Source organism: Lipotes vexillifer, unplaced genomic scaffold (genome assembly GCF_000442215.2).
Source record: "Lipotes vexillifer unplaced genomic scaffold, Lipotes_vexillifer_v1.1 scaffold53, whole genome shotgun sequence".
NCBI lineage: Eukaryota > Metazoa > Chordata > Mammalia > Artiodactyla > Lipotidae > Lipotes > Lipotes vexillifer.
Window position 1 is genome coordinate 3,763,020 of NW_006791814.1, and position 20,948 is coordinate 3,783,967.

The following is a 20,948-nucleotide window of genomic DNA, read 5'->3' on the forward strand; positions in this document are numbered from 1 at the left end:
ACAGTACATAGAACAGCCACCCATTACAATTATCCAGCCCCAAATGTCAGTAGTGCTGAGGTCAAGAAATTCTGGTAAACAAGAGTTTAAACCCTTCCTTCCAAACATAGGAGCACATATGATTTTTAATCTCTTTTTAAAATTTTACTTCCCTGAAAACATGGAATCCTTTTCATTGAATACATACTATGTACTAAGCACTTCATGTACATTGTATCAGTTTCTCCCCCCCAAGTCTTTTCAGTCATTTATCCAACAAATATCTATTAAGTGCTTATTATGTGTTTAATTTTAAACTGTACCAAGATGTGGGGTGTACCCTGGGGAACACATCAGACAAGGTTCATCTCCTTCATGAGGGTGGAAGAGATAGAAATCGATATACAAGTAACACAACATATGTGTAATTCCAAATTGTGATAGGCGGTAAGAAGAAAAATCAGGTACAGGGACAGAGAATAAAGGGTGAAAGATGGGAAGAACCTACATAAATATGTAGGAGAGCCCTCCCAGACAAGGTGACAATTAAATCAGGATCTGAAAGACCTTTTTTTTTTCAGGCCAGTGTGGCTGCAGCCACTGGGACGGGATTGAATGGAATAAGATGAGGTTAGAAATGCAGGGCTATAGAAGCAAGGTCATGCAGGCCTCACAGTTCATGGGAGTTTTGAATTCTATGAGTTTTAGTATAAATGCATAAAAAGTTTTAACTGTTTAAGGGGAGGACCTGCTCCAATCTGCTTGTAGAAAATCATCCCTGGCCCCTGGGTATAGAGTGGGTGGTAGACGACCCAGAGCGGATAAACAAGAGAAGTGAAAAGAGCTTTTGCAGACCTGGAGAGATGATGGGGGGTGGGGACACGGTTGGCTGTGGTGGAGATGAAAAGATGATGAAAATTTGAGATGCTATTGGAGGTAGCAAGAACTAGATTTTCTGAAGAGCTGGCAGGGGTGGGAGGAAGGACACACAGATAATGACTCCCAGGATTTTGGCCTGAATAACTGAGTTGGGGGTGGGGTGAGGGACTGTGACAATTAACGTAAGTATTATTATTGTTCTTTTTTAAAACTGAGGAAGGGGAAGTGAATTGTCCTACTTCACAGGGTTAGTAAATGGACTCCAAGTCAGCTGTGTTTAACTCCAAAGGTCATGCTTTACCCACTCTCCTGGACCCACACATTAATTTTTATAATGGGGGGAGGATATTTAATGATATATCATTAAATATTGATATATGAATGCCCCTGAATGCAACCATGGGCTTCCACATAGAACCCGCACAAAACCTGGGACCCTCATTAAAGGCGATTGTACATCGGGACCGAAAGTTCGGAATATAAATTCCCTAGATGGTGTAATGGCAGCGCGGTGCCCGCCTTAGGAAACCAGTTTTAAAATATTGCGTTCTGATTGGTGCAGTGACCACGTGGTGATGTGTGATAGGAGGAAAGTTAGCATGCCCCGTAACTAAACCCAGCGAGTTGTGATTGGTGATCATGTCGAGCTGTCTTCCGCTGAGTTTGGAGAGTTGCAGTCCGTCTGGGCCTGTGACTGGTGAGATTGTAATACGACCTCCGCTGTGATTGGTGAAGCCCACTTGGTTGTTTAAAGGTTTCTGTACGCCAGTTCCTGATTTGGCCACTAGGAGGAGCCCAGGACACGCAAAACGCGTCGCTGGGGCGCATCTGGGCCGCTTCCTCCCGGAGGCCCTCCACATCTGAGCCGTGCAGGTTCTGCCCTGCGTCCTAGGGCCACCGAGGGCCGGTTGGGCGTGGGGGGACGGCGTCAGAGCTCCCAGCTCCGGCCCAGGTGGCCACGCTTCTCTGCACAGCCCTTTTGGCCCCTTCCTCTGGCTCTCAGCCCCGCAGAGGGCATTGGCTGACCGACGGCTGCGAAGGTTTGTGAAGGCCCAGATCGAAATTGCAAAATTGTGGAGTCTGTCAGGTGAGACTCAGCAGCGTCCCCCGGCTGCGCCCTCTGCTCGCCTCGTAGCCCTCCTCTCAACTAACAGCCGCCAGTGTTTACAGCCTACACTCCCTTTAAGATCTTCAAAGAACTTTTCCAAAGCAGCATCTCACTGGAGCTTAGAATTGTCTCATGAAGGTCAAGGTCACTAGCTCGGAGATCACCGTATCCACAGTTACCCCCTACCATCCCAAGGCGCTATCACATTGTACTGTTTCATTGTCTTCCCTGCACTTAACCACTATTTGAAATTCTCTTCTTTTTTATTTATCTACTTCCTCCTGTCTGTTACCACCGCACCTCTCCACCAGGATGTAAGCTCTGTGAGTGAGAGAAGAGGGTGGCCAGATCCAATACAGAATGCCCAGTTACATTTGAATTTGAGACAAACAACAGAAGTTTTAAAAGATATAAGTGATGTTCCATGTGTTATTTGGTACATACTTGTACTAAAAGAATTATTCATTGTTTATCTGAAATTCAGATGTAATTGGGCATCCTGTGTTTTTATTTGCTAAAACAGCAACCCTGTTGGGGAGGGATCTTACCTATTCACTGCTTCATCTCCAGCACCCACAGTAGTGCACATGGCATGTGCTGAATAAATGTCGAATGATTGCCTGGGCAAATTCCTTCATTCCTTCGCTCATTTATTCATCCAACCCATTATATTAACTGCCAGCTGGGTCGTGGGACTATAAGGGTAAAATGAGACATAGTCCAATGGAAGAGGCAGACAACCAGTAACCACCATGTGTTTAAACTTTGATGATATAAAGTATTAGGGGCTGTGGGAGCACTGAGGGGGAGCCCTGACCTGTCCAAGCCAGCAAGACTTCCTGGAGGAAGATGAAGATGAGACTTGGAGGATGAGGAGGCAAAGAGAGAGGTGTGACAGCTGCTCTGGGCAGAAGGTATGGCACGTACAAAGGGCAGAGACAAGGCAGGGGCTATGGGATTCTGAAAGCTGCAAGTGGTCGGGGTGGAGGGCAGATGTACAGTGTGGATGGGGCAGTCAGAAAGAGGTGAGAAGGAGACTCCGTCGCTGAGCATCAGTATCCACCAGTCAGGTGCCATAGTGATTGTGCCCATTGTATAGATGAGGAAACTGAGGCTGGGAGAAGTGAAATGCCTGGCCTAGGTTGACAGTCTGAGTGGAAAAGGTCTAGCTAAAGCAGATTCTGAAGCCTGAAGTCTTCTGAAAAGGCTCTGGGTTAAGGATTATAACCCCCAACTGGAGACTGAAGAAACTGAGGCCCAGAAAGGTGACAGGGCTCTCCCTGTGAAGAAGGCTCCGTCCAGTTTAACAGGAGAACACTGAGGCAGTATGAGGGGTATGGGTTGTCTCAGGCCCTCCAGAGAGACAGCAGGAGGGCTGGAGCAGGACACAGGAGTTCAGGCCGCTGTGTCTCCTGTTCCTGTTTGGGTTGGGTCTCTAGGAGTCCCTTACTGAGCCCTGAGGCTAATTCCTTGCATGGGTCTTGGGCCGGTCTGCAGTTTCCATGGAGAACGCCTCCCTCCATCCCCGAAATCTCATTGTGACTAGTATTAAGAGATTAAGTCTGCCCGGCAGCCCTGCAGGGTCTTGGGTGCCAGAGTGGCTGTGGGAGCTCCCTTAAGGATGAAGAGGTTGCCCACTGTGTGAGACCCCATAACACCAGGAGGAGGATGTCAGACTGGGGCCAGGGCTTCCCCCGGGACACCCCAGGTATGATCCTGACTCCACATCTACCTGGAAAGGAGGACGAGGTGGTGGGAGAGAGACACAGGACCTAGGGGAGGAGTCCAGATTTTGGAGCAGTATAGAGATGTTGTCACCCCAGCCCCCAACCCAGGAAGGCCCAGGGTCTTGATGGGGGGACCCCATTCTGATCAAGGCAAGATCCATATTCTGTCAACAAGGCGAGGGGAGCCTCACAGAGTCTTTTAGGGGTGTTTCAAGGCTACCTAGAGACCAGCTTCCTAACCTGCTTCATTTTGCTTTGGGGAAACTGAGGCACAGAACAGGAAAGTGACTTGTCCCCAGTCAGTGAGTCAGTGAACTGAAGCAGGTCAGGAATTCAGAGGGAGCCCTGGGGTTGCCTGAGCAGAAAATGTTTGGTTAAAATGTCATTCCCCCTTCTGCCATGAATCCCACATCCTCCTTCCTGACCTCCAAGAATGGGGTCCCCTCAGCCTTCTCTCCCCTGGGCCTGTCCCATCAGCCATGCTTCCCTTCCCTCCCCACCTCTCGCCCTCCTCCTGCCCTCCCCTGCTACCTGCATAGTCTGAGCCTGCCAGAATGTCCCTGGCAGGCTCCAGTCCACTGGAGGGCATGGCCACCGGGCCCTAACTGTCCCATCCAGGGGACATCCTCTCACTGGGTCACTATCAGGATGACTTTGGACATTTTTAGTTCCACGCTTCAGCCCCTCTGTGACTTCAGGGCCTGGATATGGTGGGGACCCTGAGAGCCCATCCCCACCCCACCTCTTCCTGCCAGGCCTGCATTGGAGAGATTTAGGCCCAGTTCCAAAGCACTCCTGGGTCAGGCTTCCTGGAAGGCCACACTGGGGCAGGGGAGCAAACACTGGCTCTGGAGCCAAGTAGCGATAGTTCAAATGCTCTTGACTCAGCAGTGTGAGCCTCAGTTTCCTCACCTGCGAAGGGGGGCAATAACCCTTCCTTCCTCAAAGCTTGTTCTCATTTGCTATGGAAAAATCTCCAGGTTAGGCTATTAAATGAACAAAGTGAGATGCAGAACAGTTTAACAGATGGGGGATGATATCGTACGATCTCATATGCTACCTGGTCTGTACAGGGAAAGTTAAGGGAAGTGATTAGCTACAGTGAAGAGGGCAGTGGACTGGTGGACAGGAATTGGGGGTGGAAGCCAGACTTCTCAAAGTGCACCTTTTATACTGTTTTGACTTTTGAATCATGTGCACGTAGTACCGATTCCAAAAGAAATTTAAGTGTTTTAATAGATTGGGTAAAATATCAAACCATCAGAATGATCGCTCAGACCTCAATAATGTGACAGGTGTGCAGCCAAGATGGAGACCCATGTACTAGGACTTGACTCAGGAACCGAGAAAGCCTGACCCCGAGTCTCTGCATCCTTGACCTAGAAGGGCCCTTTATTTTAAGCCGATTTCATTTTGCCAACAGCAAAATGATAGTCATAGGTACCAAGAATCAGGAGCTCCCTACATGCCCACCACAGTGCCAAGCACTGTCTGAGTAGCATCCCGTTGAATTAGCATTCTGACTTTATGAGGAAGCTCTTATGTTCCCATTCTACAGATGGGGAAACGGAGCCTCACTGAAGTTGCAACTAGGAAGTTGTAGAACTTGGATGCACATCTAGGCCTTTCCAGCTCCAAAATTTTAAGCCCTCCTGTGGTAGGTATCAATCTTAGTTGTATATCAGGATCACCAGAGAACTTTAAAAAATACTCATAGCCAGCACCCACTCACCCCCACCCCAAGATTTGATCATCATACTGTGGTGGGGCCTGGGCATCAGTAGTTTTTAAAGGTCCCAGGTGATTCTAATTCGCCATCAGGGTTGAATTTCTGCTTTATGCTAGACAACTTTTCAGATGGGAAACCAAGGCCCAGGAGGGAAATGACCTTGCCCAAGGTCACACAGTGGCTGGAAGCAGAGCTGGAACAGGGCTCACATGGAGCCTTTGTGAAAATAAGTGAATGGTGCCCCCCTCTGAGCGGGCAAATCTCCATGGGCAGTTGGCTTGGTAACTGGAACAAGGGCTGGATTTCCACCTCCACTTGCCCCCTTAGCCAGAGAACCTTTGTGCAGTGAGCAACCTGTACAACTGTATGAGGTGACCGTGGCCTGAGTCTCGGGATCCCAAACACTTCATCTCAGTGACCTCCAGGCAGATCCCTAGAACCCTTCAGAACAAGGATGTGGGGAGCCCAAGGGTGGTTCCTGGGATGTGGGTTCATCCCTCACCTGAAGACCAGGGCCCACACCCTTCAGACCCGAGAGGGTCTGGGCAAGGCCCCGTCTAACTCCCAAAGTCACGTCCAGCAGATAAAGTCAGGAACATAACCAGGAGGGAGGAACATACACACAGGAGGACAGCAACAGCCTCAGCCCAGAAGTCACAAGCCACCTGGCAGAAGGCAGCCTATGGGGAGGCCCCACCCACACAGACCCAAGTCCTCCTGGCTTCCTTCCCGATCATTCTCTCGACCACACTCTCTACACTACCTATTGAGCCTTGCAGTCAGCATCTCCCATAATACCCTGCTCTCCAGCCAGAGTAGTTTCCATGCCCTTTCACCCTCACCCACCATGTTCTCCACTTCTGGATGTTCCTTCTGCCCAGGATACCACCTCCTCCAGGAAACCCTCCCTGACCACTCCAGTCCAGAGATATGTCTTCTTTCTGCCACCTTCCAGCCCTCACAGTCCATACACACAGCCCAATTGTGCCTTGGGATGGAGCTTATTTTATCATCATACTGGCCACTTTTCATTGACTACTTACTATGTGCCAGCCCTGGAAGGGCAGGGTGGCCTGGAGTTTAGGAGTACAGACTCTGGAGCACAGATTCTGCTCAGGTTGGAATCCCAGCTTCTTATAAGCTGTGTGAGCTGCAGCATATGATTCAACCTCTCTGTGCTCCAGGTTTATAAGATAGTGATAAAAACATTGCCTTACTTCACAGAGTGGTTGTGAGGATTAATGAGTTAATACATGGAAAACCCTCAAAACAGCTTTATAAACACTGGCCATGGTTATCATTGCATATATCCCACTCCCTTTCATCCTCACAACAACCCTATGAGTTAGGAATTATTATTCCCAATTTACAGGTGAGAAAACTGAGACTCAGAGAGGTCTTGAGAGTCAGGGCAGGGCTCTGCATCCTTTTCTGTGGCCTGATGCCTCCTGAGAGAGGATGTGGCTGAGATGGGTTATAACTTTGAGCCTCTGATTTGCAGCTCATGGCTGCTTCTCAGAGGGCCCACAGGACACAGGGCCAGGTGAGATCCCCCTGACTTGGGCCTTCCGGTGGCTCTCAGGCACCACTCTGCTTCTAGCCAGCCCCAGGAGGGAGGGTAAAAAGCAAAGAAGGGCCTTTCAGTGCCATCTTTTTCACTAACATCCAGAATACATCACTGAGTACCAGAGAGAGCTCCTGTCTGCCCCAGCCTAGCTGGAGACTCAGGACACCCGGGTGACCTTCTGTCCCTGGACAAGTCACTTCCCCCCTCTGGCCTCCATCTCCCCATCTGTAGGATGAGTGAGGGGATGAGGCTGGACCAGTAGTTTTCTGATTCTCATTAACAACAGCTGGCTCCACTCTCAAATGAAATATTGAGGGACAGTGTCCCTAAGGGCAGGCACTGGGTGAAGTGGGGCCTCTGCCTACACTCCCTTGGCTCCTGGGACCTCAGAACCCAGTTTGAAAGGCCTTAGGCCGCATCCTCCTAAGGGCTCTCTTGGCTCTGACACCGCAGGATTCTAGAATCCCCAGCTCAAAGCAGCCGCTTCGCATCCCTGTTTGGAAAGCTCTCCCCACCCCCCCTCCACCCCCCAGCTGCTTTTATCTCTCTTTGGTAACACAGCAAATTTGCTCAGGACCCAGAGCAGGGGAAACAAGCAGACTGTTGACTCTTGAGCAAAACCTACCCTTTGGAGAGCAGCAGAGGAGGCGCTCGCTGTGCGTGGGGTGGCTGAAGGCCTCTTGCATAACCCAGCGGCCTCCTGCCCACCCAGGCCTTTGCTTTGCAGGGTTAGGGGTGAGGCAAACCGCAAACTCATGCCCAGTTAATTTTTTAAGGCAAAATCAACAGGCTCAGCAATGATTAGCAGGCAGGTAAGTTCGTCTTAATCATGCTGAGGAGAGGGAGGAAGGAGGCTTCCAGGGGCCCAAGGATGGGGCTTAGTTATCAGTTAACCACATAAATGTTTCCTACCAAACCCACTGGCCTTCAGCCCTGAGCTTCCTCCTCTTCCTCTCGGAAGTATTTCCGTGGCACCCCAGCGAATGGCCATCAGTCACTGAGTGAACAGACACTCCACCCTCTGGGGTCTGTAGGAGGCACTGCCAGGGCCCTTGAGGGCTGGGATGAAGCAAAGGGGACCTCACCAAGCTCCTGGTCTTCTTGTTAAGGTCAAGCTCCCCCTGCTGCCTCTGCATGGCCTGGAGCATGTGTCCTCCCTCCTCAGGGCTCCATGAGGGGCCCTGGGTCTATGTCCCAGGTTCAGCCTACAGCCGGCTGCCACTCTCCTGGGGGCCTCGGTGTCTCCATCTGCCAAATGGGTGGATTGGCTGAGACACCCTGTCCAGTCTTGAAGTTCTATGATTGGATTAAGCCAACATGGCCTGTACCCAGGACGAGGAGGGTGGGATGAGCCATGTTTTAGGAGTGCTAGGAGGGAGAAGAGATGCCCGGAAGAGGGAGGGGGCCTACCTGGTATGTGCTGTCGGCACCAGCCAGTGTCAGATCCCAGCTCCAGGAAGAGGGCTGTCCTCTCTGGTGGAAGGCAGGGGTCCCTGTGGGGTGGGCTGTGGCTGCAGGGATGACCTGACAGACCCCAGTTGGTCCAGGACCCCTCCCCCTAGACCTCGAGAGCTGCCAGAGGAAGCAGCTAGGCCACACCAGCCCTGGGCCTGCTGGCTGCCTGGACTGGAGTTTGGTCAGTTGTTGGGGACCTATATTGTGAGAAAGTTAGGACTTTGTCCACAAACTGGAATTTGAAATTTCAAAGGGGCAAAACTGAAGGGCCCTACCCAGGAGTGGAGATGGCTCTTGGCTTCTTTCCCCCACGACTTTTGTTCTCTGTCTTGATAAGTCCCGGGTTCCCTGCACCACTCCCTGGGTTGTGGGCGGGGGAGGGGAGACAGGAGATAGTGGGGACTTGAGCGCCCAGGGGACATGAAGACGCCAGGCAGCCCATGGTGGCTGGTGTCTGGAGGATGCCTCTGCACTTGCATGTGCCCTGGGACAAGTTCCTTCACTTCTCAGACCCCTGAGCTCCCTGGCAGTAACATGACAATGGAACCACTAGCCACCAGCGCTCCAAAATTCCAGGGTTCTTTCCAGGGATCCAGCAGGGAGGCAGCGTGGAGGGGGTAAAGCCCTCAAGCTCTGGAGTCAGACTCGGGTTCCAATTACAGCCCCTCCTGTTACATCATTATGGCCTTAGGCAAGTGACTTCCCCTCTTTGAGCCTCAGTTTTGTCACCTACAAAGTGGGACAGATAAACAGAGAAGAGTGGAAGGTTCTTAGTACTGGGCCTAGCACAGATTCTCTCCAGAAACATTAGCCATTATTGTCATTTAAAAGAAAAATATTGTGGTCCAGAGCGGCGGCTCCCTTAACCACTATCCGCGCCAGAGGCCTCAGCACCCTGCCCACTGCCGCCCCTCCCTGACCCCCGGCTGCCCAGGACAGTGGTCTCAAAACACCCCTCCTTCCCTTCCTGAGGCCCCTGTTTCTCCATCTACAACGAAAAGGAGTGGGACCTCCAGCTGAGCTCTGAGACCTCTCTGTTTTCCCCTGGGAACTGGGGCATGTTGAGCTGGGGTCTGACTGCCCCAGGGGCCGGGCCAGAGATAAAGAAGGACTGCTGAGTTGATGGCGTAGAGGCCAGGGTTTGTTCAGGCCTGGGCAAGCCGTCCCTGGAGTTCTCCTGTGCAGGGGGTCCCGATTCCAACTGATTATGTGGCCAAGGTCAAGGAGTCAGCCACTGATGACAGTAATCACTGCTGTTGCCCTCTGTGCTTAATGCTCGGTCATTTAATGCTCGTACTGTCCCCACGGAAAAGGTATCAAGCTGTCTGATGCCAAAATGAGGGCTGAGAAAGCTGGAACCTGAGGTCACAGAGTTTGGGAAGTTGGCAGTGCCTGACTTTTGAGCCAGGTCTTTCTGATTCCAAGGTCCATGGTTTATCCTTTAAGGGTGGGGTGGGTGTGGGTGTGGAGGCGGATGTGTGTCATCTTCACAACAAACTTCAAGTTAGGCCCATTTTACAGAAGGGGAAACTGAGGCTTTGAAATAATAACTTGCCTGAGACCACAGAGCCAGTAGATCTTAGAGGTGGCCAGTCATTTATATGAGGGACGTGTATCTAGAAGGTATTGTTGGGGTCAGCTAACGGTGGGGTGATTTGTGTATGTAACAGATTATGCAAGTTCTAGTTCATGGGTGGGTAGATTTACTTATGGGGTGGGTTGTGATTGGTGGGACATGGGGTATGAAATAGGTTTCTGGAACGTGCCTCGTAGGCAGTGGGTCACCCGTGTTGTGCATTTGGTAAAGCACGTATGCCACTGTTTGTGTACAGAGTAGCTTGTCGTGTGCAGGCTGCCCACCTGATAGTTCTTGCACGTAACAGGCATGTGTGTGGCGTGTGTGGCATGGTTGACCTTAGTTGATCATAGATCTTATTCAATTCAATCTAAGATGCCATCTGTAGAGGTTGAAAATTGTTATTTTTGTTACCGTTACACTTTGACATGCCAGCGATCCCAGCCCTCTTTTAGAAATAGGGAACCGTGCCTCTTAGACTCGATGAGATGCCATACGTTTAGGCTTGTGAGAGGACTAGCGATGTGTGGCCTGTCACAGGTGCCAGACAGGTGGCAGGACCCGGAGTCAGCCCTTGAAGCCCCCTCCCAGAGCTGCCCCTCTTTCTCCTCTGTGTTTATGCCTTAGTTGGGTCTCCTGCCTGGCTCAGCCTTGGCCCCAAGGCTGTTGGGAGCCAGGCTCAGATGTTCCTGGCAGAGCACGGGAGGAACCCACCAGGAGTTGAAGTCTTCTCCATCAGCCCTTACGGAATTTCTCTCCCTCCCTCCCTCCCTCCCTTGCCGTCTTGTCCTGATCAATAAACAACTGGGCCAGTATCTTCACCCCATTTTACAGATGGGAAAGTTGAGGTCCTTAGAGAGATATGATTTAAGGAAAGTTATCCAAATAGTGACAGAGCTAGTTCCTAAACCCAGGTCTCCTGACACCAAATCCAGCTTCTCTTCTCTTCCAGAACAATTGCCCGCCCCTCCAACTCCCACCCCAGTTATCTCAGCTCCAGGGGGAGGATGGAGGGAGGAGAACACAGCTACACGGGGCAGAGAAAGGGCTTCTCATAGTTGGAAGAATATGAGCAGGGCGCCTCCACACACCCCTCAAGCACATGCGGCTTCTCCCACTGATTCACCCACTCATTAATTCACCCATTCACTGACTTATTCATTCACTCTTTCAGTAATTTGCCCACTCACATATTAATTCACCCTGTCTCTAATTCACCCACTAATTCACTCATTCATTAATTCACCCACCCACTCACTCATTCATGCACTCTCTCACTAGTTCACCCACTCTCGCTCTTGTTACCAAATCCCTGTGCCCGGCCCTTCCCGCCAGCAAAGGAGGACAGGTTCCCATGCCTCCAGAGTCCCAGATCTTTCTACGTCGGCCTACACTTTCCAGCTCCACCACCCCAGGTAGTCTGGGAGCTCATGAAAGTGTCTGTGCGGTGGACAATGAGGGCTGGAGGGTGCAGAAGAAAAGAGTGAGCCATGAGTTGAAGGCAGGCGGGACTGGCCACAAGGCGGGGCCCCTTGTTCAGAACAGCCGAGCATTAAACCAAACACGGGAGCCTGAGAGTGGAGCTCTGTGCACTGCTCAGGTGGCTCACCCGCGAAGCCCACTCTAGAGGGGGGAGGTGGGTAGAGAGAAACAAAGGAGATACGAAAGGGAGGCCAAGGGGGGGCAGGAGCAGAGGGGATGGACGTTTGCTGGGCACCACTTGGTGTTTTCCTAATGCCATCTCATTTAATACTCAGACCACCCTTTGAAGTTGATTGTGTATTTTCTAGAAGAGGAAACTGAGGCTCAGAGAGGAGAATCATTTACCCAAAGTCACGATTAGTAGGTGGTAGGCGCCTGAATGTTAATCCAGGTCTGTGGGGCTGTAAGCCTTGTCTCCGCCTGTTCCCCAAGGGGAGGGGGAGGCACGGGGGAGGGCAACAGGAGGAGGTGACGGGGACCTGGGAGATGGAGTCTGTCTGGGCCTGAGTAGCTGTGACAGACTGAGCAGCCCCCTGTGAGGTGGCCAGAGCGGGGTCCTGGGGAGCAGGGCGGGGGACCCAGACAGCAGTGTGGGCCTCAGTCCTTCCTGCTCCCAGGGGAGGCAGGAACCTGGAAGGGAGCTCCCAGAACGAGGATCTAGAATATTGGTATCTGGGGCCTGGGATTTACGTTTCTGATTCGTGAGCCATGAGGCAGCTTTATCTCTGCGAGAGCATTGAGGGTCGAAGTCAATGACTGGGGAAGTTACTGAATTAGGGCATCTTGGAGGTGGGCTGTCAGTGTCCCAGGGTATATGTGAGCGTATCAGCCTGACTCGGGGTGACAGTGACTTGGAGGGTGGCTAAGTCAGGGTCAGATGCAGGCTGGTGAATTAGTGTGCCCATCTTACAGAATTGATAACACAATACTGGGGAGTTGGGGCCCCATCCGTTGTAATAGCACTCCGGGGGGTCAGCCAGAAACCAACAAACAGCCAAATCCCTGTGGCCCCGCCCAGCCGGTCCACCAGTGGGGGAGCCGATTAACCATTAACCCCCAACCCTCCCCGGCAGAGCCTCCACCCCTTCGCAGGGGCTAGGCCAAGACTCCCGGCAGATCCTCCCAGAGGACGGTTTGAAACGCAGGAAGGCAGAGAGGGCACCTGGGAGGAGGCTGTGGGAGGGCGGAGGGCGGGGGCTGGGGCTCGGCCCAGAGCCTTCGGGGTGGGCATCCTGGGCAGGGCAGGTGGCTGAGGTGTGAAGAGGGGAGGATGCGCCTCTCCAAAACCCTTGTCGACATGGACATGGCCGACTACAGTGCTGCGCTGGACCCAGCCTACACCACCCTGGAGTTTGAGAATGTGCAGGTGTTGACGATGGGCAATGGTAGGTGGGGGCAGGTGTGCCCAGGTACGGGAGCGAGTCTTCAGCACTCAGTTTGGGACTGGGAGAATGATAGATTAGCACGTTGGTCCCATAGGTGAGAGCACAGGTGTTGCCAGGTGAAGCAGATGTGCCCAGGTACAGTGACCAGAGGTATTCTGGGTTGGTGGGGTGCTGCAAGGGCAAATCTTCAGCAAAAGTAGGTCCCAGGTATTCCGGCCAGGCCCCTGTGGTCCCTGTTACTAAAGCTGTCCCCGCTCAGCGTGTCACTGGGAGCGGGGACTTCGTGGGAGCTTCCTCTCGGTGTCCAGCTCCAGTAACTGGTCCAACATGGTCCCTTCTTGAACCCCGCCTTGGGCCTAGGTCCAGAGAGATGGAAAGGTATGTCCTGTCCCTGGGGACGGTGGATGGAGGCACAGCTGTGTTTCAGGGCATCTTTGGGACTTTCCTGGGTTAACGCCCCACTCAGAGGAAATGGAGTTCTCAGGGAGGTTTTGCTAAATGAGACGCGGATCAGCAGTGTGCGTGCCGTATGCGTGCGCGCTGGTGTGCGATCGTGACCTCCTCTTGGCGTGCACACATGAGTTTCCGTGTACACGTGTGGGCAGGTGGCAGTGTGTTGCAAACGTGTGTTTCTGGGAATCCACTTGCATGTTTGTGTCCTCCTGTCTGTGTGTGCGTGTTCTGTGTCTTATTTCTAGTTGCATTTGTTCACTGAGTGGGTCTGTGTTTGTTGGTGTCTCTAGGGATGTCTGTGTTTGTCTTGCTTATGTCCGTGAGCGGCGATGAGTGTGTGTACGTTTGTCTGTGGATGTTTGCACACGTGGTCTGTGGATGTGGATTGGTTTGTGTGCCCCAAGCTTCCCGGGTGTATGTCCCATTTGGGCATCCTGTTTATACCTGCTTGTGTATGTGTGCGCATCCCTGCCCTCGGGGGTTCCAGAGCACATGTGATTGTGTACACGTGATGTGCAGGGTTGCCATTCGACAAATGCGATTCATATCAGCAACAGGTCCATTTGTCTCAGAGCAGATTGTGTTGCCTGTGTGTCTCTCCCCAGGTTTATACATACGCTCCCATATCACCTAGAGCACATTTGAAGGTGGGCGGCGGGGGGTCTCCTGTACAAAGAGATGGGGGAAGGGAGGAGGCCTGGAAGCCAGGATGCTGGGACCCGACTGGTCAAAGGCCAGCCTCAGAGGAGAGGGGCAGCTGGCCGAGGTTGGCCTTCCACCTGCCTTCCTTCCATGGCTCCGTGGCTTCAGCTGAGGTCTGTAGAACTTGGGTCAGCTCAGCTCAGCCAGAGAGAGGTGTCTGCCCTGCCCGTGGTCAGTGGGCACTGCCCGTGGTCAGTCTTACCAGCTGCTCGCCTCCCCCTGCCATTCACTCACTGTGTGACCTTGGGCATGTCACCTCCCCTCTACTGGCCTCTGTATATTCTACAAAATGGGCTTAGTCACCTGAGGCCTGCTGGCCGGCCGGCTTTTAGGAGTGTCCGGGGATCACGTGAGGGAACTGAGGGGAAAACACACAGGAAATGGTAAACAAGAAGCTGCTGCACTAGGCAGGGTCTGTGTGACCCCAGAGGGATAGTGTGTGCTGCCACACCTGGTCACCGCCCAGCCCTGGACTACCCCCATCACCCCTTCAAAGCACGTATCTCCAGCTCCCAAGAACTGTGTGTTCCTGAGACAGAGGCCAGGCTCCTTACTGGCTGTTCTGAAGACAGGACAGCCTCCAGCTCTGGAGCCAGAAAGATCGGGGCTCAAATTCTGGCATAAATCCTTCCTACCTGTGTGAACTTGCCAAGTCATTTTCCTCTCTGAGCCTCAGTTTTCTCATCTGTAAAGTGGGAGTAAATCATAGCACCTGCCTCCCAGGGCTAACCAGAGGATCCAATAAGATAAAGCACTTGGGGCTTCCCTGGTGGCGCAGTGGTTGAGAGTCCGCCTGCCGATGCAGGGGACGTGGGTTCGTGCCCCAGTCCGGGAGGATCCCACATGCTGTGGAGCGGCTAGGCCTGTGAGCCATGGCCGCTGAGCCTGCGTGTCCGGAGCCTGTGCTCTGCAACAGGAGAGGCCACAACAGTGAGAGGCCCTCGTAACGCAAAAAAAAAAAGATAAGGCACCTGAGTGCTTAGCGCTGGTAACTGGTCCTGGCCCCGCATGAGTCGTCTCAGGAACTCTGAGCATCTCTAAGAAGAGTCTACGTTCTCCCTTGGAGTTTGAAGTGGGCTGAGAGTTGGGGTTATCTTTTGCATACATCCTGGGCTGGAGGCTTGAAGCCTCCAAAGATAGCTCCCTACCTGCCTGCCACTCTTGATTCAGAAGTGGCAGAAATCCTTGTTTATCAGAGGCCCCAGCAGACACCCCAATAAGGACAGCACTGGCCAGAGGCCAGCACTGGCCCTCACACCTGGACCGTAAATCTGGTTCCTCTACTTAATAGCAATGTGATGACTCTGGGCAAGTCCTGTCGTCTCTGAGCCTTGATGTTCTCACCTGGAGAATGGGAGCCATCAGCTGACCCTGGGAGTGGGGCGATATACTTGGCATCACCCAGCCTATCCTGCCCAGGATATGGGAGCCCCTTCCCCCAGCCTCCGCCTGAGTTGTGGGGTCAGCTCTCCTGGGGGTTGGAGGAGGCAAGGCTGAGGGAGAAAGGGCACCAACGCAGCTTAACAATTATCCCCATCTCCAGGAATAATTCACCAAGTGGAGGGGGCCGCACTCCTGGGCACCCTCGGGAGTCTAGGTGATGTTCAGCTAGGCCACAGCAGCAATGAGATGTCCACTTGTGCCTGGAGGCTAGAAGTCATCTGCTCCCAGAGTTTTCTTCTGCAGAAAAGTTTTCATTTCACAAACACTGATATAGTGCTTGTTATGTGCCAAACACTTCACATATATTGATTCACTGAATCTTCATAACAGACCTAGGGATTATCATGTTCCCCATTTTACACAAAGAGGGTTCAGCTGCTGAAACTTAAAAAAAATTGAAAATAACTGGACCAGTCAAACTGCCCCTCTTTGCAGTTAGGGAAACTGAGGCCCAGGGGAAATTGAAGCAAGGAAAAGGAGCTTGTCCCAAGGCCACAAGCAAGTTGGTAGCGGTACTAGTAGCCAGGACCCCAGCCACCTGCCTCTTCTTACCCTGTTCACATTTACATAGATGCAGTAGCTTTTGCTATGAGGTGCTCAGATCCTTGCCATGATCCTCCCAGGAGGGCAAACGAGCCACTGTCCTTGATGTATGTCTTCCTGTTCCCTGGGAGAGTTTCAGGGCCCCTGGGTACCAAGCTGAGAGCCACCCAGACCTGTTCACTCAGTGAGGAATGAGGAATAGGACCTAGTTCTGGGCAGATGCTGGGGGAATATTTGCCCCTCCCACGGTCCCCTCCACCCAGCCAATCAGGGTCTACAAGGGTCGGATGCATCCTAGGAGACAGCCAGGTTTTCGTTCCTTCCCAGAGAAAAGCTGGGGCTAGCGGTCTCCACGATGGGGAGGAACAGACCTTTGCAAACAACTCTGTGAAGTCAGTGCCACAACCATCCCTAAGTTATAGACGCAAAATGGGGGTTCCAAAATGGCGAGGAACTTGCCCAAGTTCTTGGAGGGAGTATAACAGCACCTGGGTGTAACTGAGGCTGGAGCCCTGGGGAGATCCCCACAAAGCTCATATCAGTTTCTGAATCTAAACCACCAGGAGAGCAGGGCCTCCGGGAGATGACTTTCTGCCCCTCCTGTGTCCTCACTTTTCTTTTGTGGTGCAGACACATCCCCATCAGAAGGTGCCAACCTCAACGCACCCAACAGCCTGGGTGTCAGCGCCCTGTGTGCCATCTGTGGGGACCGGGCCACAGGCAAACACTATGGTGCCTCAAGCTGTGACGGCTGCAAGGGCTTCTTCCGGAGGAGTGTAAGAAAGAACCACATGTACTCCTGCAGGTGAGGAACGTTGATTTCTCCAGCTGGGAAATGGGTGCACTTGGGCTAATGTCCCCCCGGATCTGTCCTCTCTCTGAATAGGTCCCAGAGGCATCTGCCCTTCAAGCCCTTCAAGCCTCCTCTGATTTCTTAGTCCTTGCAGATCCAGATGGGAACATCTATTCTAGAAACTTCATTTATTTATTTATTTATAAATAAATAAATTTATTGATAGATTTATTTATCATTTATTGATCATAAAGCCATAGACTGACATTTATTGAGTACTTACTATGTGCCAGGCACCATACTAAGTCTTTGCCTGTATTAACTGTTCCCAGAAGCTCATTGTTATTTTTCCCATATAGCAAATGGGGACCCGTGTGGTTTAGGATCAAGCCTTAGGATGAAGCCTCAGAGTATGAGGACCATCCCCCAACCTGGTGCTTTTTCTGGGGCAAATAGGGGATTGGCCCCGGCCTTTCCACCTCTCTCAAGGCCTTGGAGAACCCTCCTTCAAAGCATCTCACATTCTGGGTAACAGCAATAATAAAATAATGGTAGCTGTCAGTTACGAGCCCTTACTATGAACAGATTGTGTGCTGAGCCCCATTAAGGTAATTATCTCATTGTCACCTGTCAACACCCCTCTGTGGACGTTACTGTTATTATTCTCATTTTATAGATGAGGAAGCTGTGGCTTGGAGAGGACTAAGAATTTGCCCAAGGTCACCCAGCTTGAATCAATGTCAGAGCCCAGATTGACACTCAGGGTCCCACCCATAACCACTGTGGGTACTGCCTCTATTCCATATCCCCCCCCCACAAGAATGTGGCTTATGTGAACCAAGTATTGACACTGATCCACAATCAGGAGCCCACTCTGGGCTCTGGGATTTTATAGGATGTGCTGGAAATAGCAGTGCCTTGTACTTGCTGCTGAGTGAGCTGAGGCCACGTGTCACCTCTCTGAGCCTCAGTTTCCCCATGTTTAGCGGGACAGGGTTGGGCTCTCAGAGAGTCCATAGGGCCTTTCCAGCCCCTGGTTGGTTAGCAGAAGAACTCCTAGGATGAAAGGTTTGAACAAAGAGGCTGGAGGTCAACCAGATGGCCAGGATCCTGGTTCAGACCTGGGAGGGGGAAGGCTGTCTCTTCTCTACCCAACCATCCAAAGCCCTCCCCAGATTTAGCCGGCAGTGCGTGGTGGACAAGGACAAGAGGAACCAGTGCCGCTACTGCAGGCTCAAGAAGTGCTTCCGGGCTGGCATGAAGAAGGAAGGTGAGCCTCGACCCTCCCCCTGCCACCCCACTGTCCCACCTGCACCCACATGCTCCCGCAGCCATTTACAGCTGCGGCCACAACTTTATGACTTGGTGACAGGCCCCAGGGTGACTGGCTAATGGCTGAGAGGAGGGAGGGCCTGAAAATCTGACCATAGGGAGGGGCTGGGCTTGGTCTTGAGAAAGATTCCAAGAGATAAGCTCCCACTTTCAGCTACTCAGGTTCCCAGCACCACCACCCCTGCCAGCCTTTACCAACACAAGGCAGCCAAGTTGGGTGTTTTTTCTTAATATACTATTTCAAACATAAGGAAAAGTGTAGAGAATGGCACTATGAACATCCATGGACCCACCACCCAGACTCAGCAAATGGGAATGGGGGTGGGGGTGGGAGAGTTCTATAGCTGAGCTTCCTCCCCAGGCAGTTTCTTTCCCCCCGCACCCCGCGGTACGCGGGCCTCTCACTGTTGTGGCCTCTCCCGCTACGGAGCACAGGCTCCGGACGCACAGGCTCAGCGGCCACGGCTCACGGGCCCAGCCGCTCCGCGGCACGTGGGATCTTCCCGGACCGAGGCACGAACCCGCGTCCCCTGCATCGGCAGGCGGACTGTCAACCACTGCGCCACCAGGGAAGCCCCCGCAAGCAGTTTCTTAATCTTCCTTCTTGGGCATCAGGTGACCCAGCGTTCGCCCGTTCTAGGAAAAGGGAACAAGGCCCCAGACTCATCCTGGGTGGAGGAGGATGGGAACGCTGGGGCACAACGTTTATTCGGGTCTCCCTGGCCTCCTGCCACCAGCAGATACCAATCCCCTGGCTGGGCCTTTCCACAGTTGATAGTTCCTTTCATTCTCATGACAGCCCTGTGTGGCACTATTATCCTTCCTGCTTTTCATGGACGAGGGAACGGAGGCCCAGGATGGTTCAGCAACTTGCCCAAGGCCCCACAGCTGGTCAGACAAGCTCCGAGGTTTGAACCCAGAGCTTTGGACCCGAGTTCATTGCTGTTTAGACGATACCTCGGTGCTGCCTACTGTGCCCTCCGGACCCCAGGAATGTTTAAAAGTTTTTCAGCCTCAGCTCAGGAGGCAAACATCTTTTAACCGCTTCTCTGGGTAACTTGAGTTCATTTTCAAATCTCTTTGTCTCCTTCTCTGCTCAACTCACTTTTCCCAGCCCTGGGACTGGCTCCCAGACCTTCACTTCCAGCCCGCAGCTGTGGCACAGCAGCCAAAACCCTTGGTCTAGTTCTGTACAAACACACACACCCCACCCCACCCTACCCGACAGCAGGATCCTGGGACCCAGCCTTCCCCGGGCAGACTGAGAAGGACGGGAACTTGGCTTTGCTTGTCTCCCCTCCCCGACTCTACCTCTGAGGCCCTGTTTTCTCTTCTCCCTCTCTGGGAAACATCTTCTGGGTCTCATCCCTACAGAGCCCTTAGAGTTCACTAGCCTGCTGGGAAACCTGGGCCTGTGATCCTCACGAAGGAGTGTGTGGTCTCCAAGGCCCCTTCTGGCTCACAGCAACACAATTCTCTCATCCAGACCTCAGTTATCCCCAAAGTCGGGGAGGGCCTTTTTCAAAAGGCAGATGCCCCCCTGCTCTCCCCTACCCAGTTATCAATGGGATTGAGCCAGTCTCACCTTGACCTTGAGAACGACTTTGTGGAATGAGAAATGTTATGAATGGGGGACTGCCCTGGTGGTCTAGTGGTTAAGACTCCGTGCTTCCAGTGCAGGGGCACAGGTTCGATCCCTGGTCGGGGAACTAAGATCCCACATGCTGCGCAGCGTGGCCAAAAAAAAAAAAAAGAAAGAAAGAAATGTTATGAATGGGAATATGAGGCACGTATGAACAGCTGGAGGCAAGAAAAAGATTGAGAGCTATAGTCTAAGAACCAAACAGTCTAGGGCTCTAAGAGCCAGTGATTCTATCACCCCGACAGCCTAAGATTTTAGGTTTGAGAGAATGAATCTCTCGTGTTAAAATTCCAGGCCTTGTGACAGGCAGGTGGGAGAAAGGTTGGCAGCTCACCTGAGCAGGTGGCTACCTTCCTAGGCTTTAGGTAGCCTGGTCCTGCATCGGGATGGTCTTTATAGATGTCTCTTGTTAAATATTCAGAGTCACTTTCACGTGTCACTTCAAGGAAGTTTCTGCCCCATCTGGGCTCCAGTGTTCACATCTATAAAATGACAGGGGTGGATAATGAACCCTTCCAGCTCTGTGAGTCTAGCTTTACACCCACTGATCTACCTGTACAAGTACATACTGCCCACCAGGACATGTGTATTTGTTCCCTGATCCTCCCACTGAGCTGCCACAGAGGCAGCAGGCCCGGATCCTGGCTCCTGGAAGGGGAGGGAGAGCCCCCGGCCATTCTGCTTTAGCTTAGGCTTGAGAATAGCCAATGGCTTCTTGTCTTGGAGAAAGTGGCGTTACTCCAGGAGGATAGGAGAATTGACCGATGGCAAGTGAGTGTGGGCTAGTAAAGGTTGGTGCTTATTTACATGCTTGGGTTAACCAGGAGATCATGACACATGCAGTTGCTTGGTTGCTTTGAGAACAGGCCAGGGTAGCAACGTGTTCCATTGCCACTGTGGTCAAGTTCTGGGAAGTCAGGACGTTACTATCTTTACCTAAGTCTTACAGTCCCAACACCCCTCCTCGGCCTGGTGGGAGGTCAAGAGAGATTCTCGGTGGAAGCCCCAGTGATCAGGAGAGTTGGGACCAGTTTTTATTTCCCTTCCTCGATGGCCTTAGGAAGATCCAGGGATTAAAACTCAAAAGTTGTGCCTGGGGCTTCCCTGGTGGCGCAGTGGTTAAGAGTCCGCCTGCCAATGCAGGGGATACGGG

General features: G+C 52.4%; 1 protein-coding gene across 2 annotated transcripts in view; it reads left to right on the forward strand.

Moving 5' to 3' along the window:
* Window positions 1-12,606: 12,606 nt before the first annotated feature.
* The window catches only part of HNF4A (hepatocyte nuclear factor 4 alpha), a 28,446-nt gene continuing 20,104 nt past the window's right edge, over window positions 12,607-20,948 (forward strand). Inside the window, exons 1-3 of one of the 2 annotated variants that reach the window (XM_007464769.1) lie at window positions 12,607-12,887; window positions 16,659-16,833; window positions 17,997-18,091. In XM_007464769.1, the coding sequence (XP_007464831.1) occupies window positions 12,773-12,887; window positions 16,659-16,833; window positions 17,997-18,091 (385 nt within the window). In that variant the 5' untranslated portion in view covers window positions 12,607-12,772. The remainder of the gene's footprint in view (window positions 12,888-16,658; window positions 16,834-17,996; window positions 18,092-20,948) is intronic. The other variant, XM_007464770.1, reaches the window with a different exon arrangement.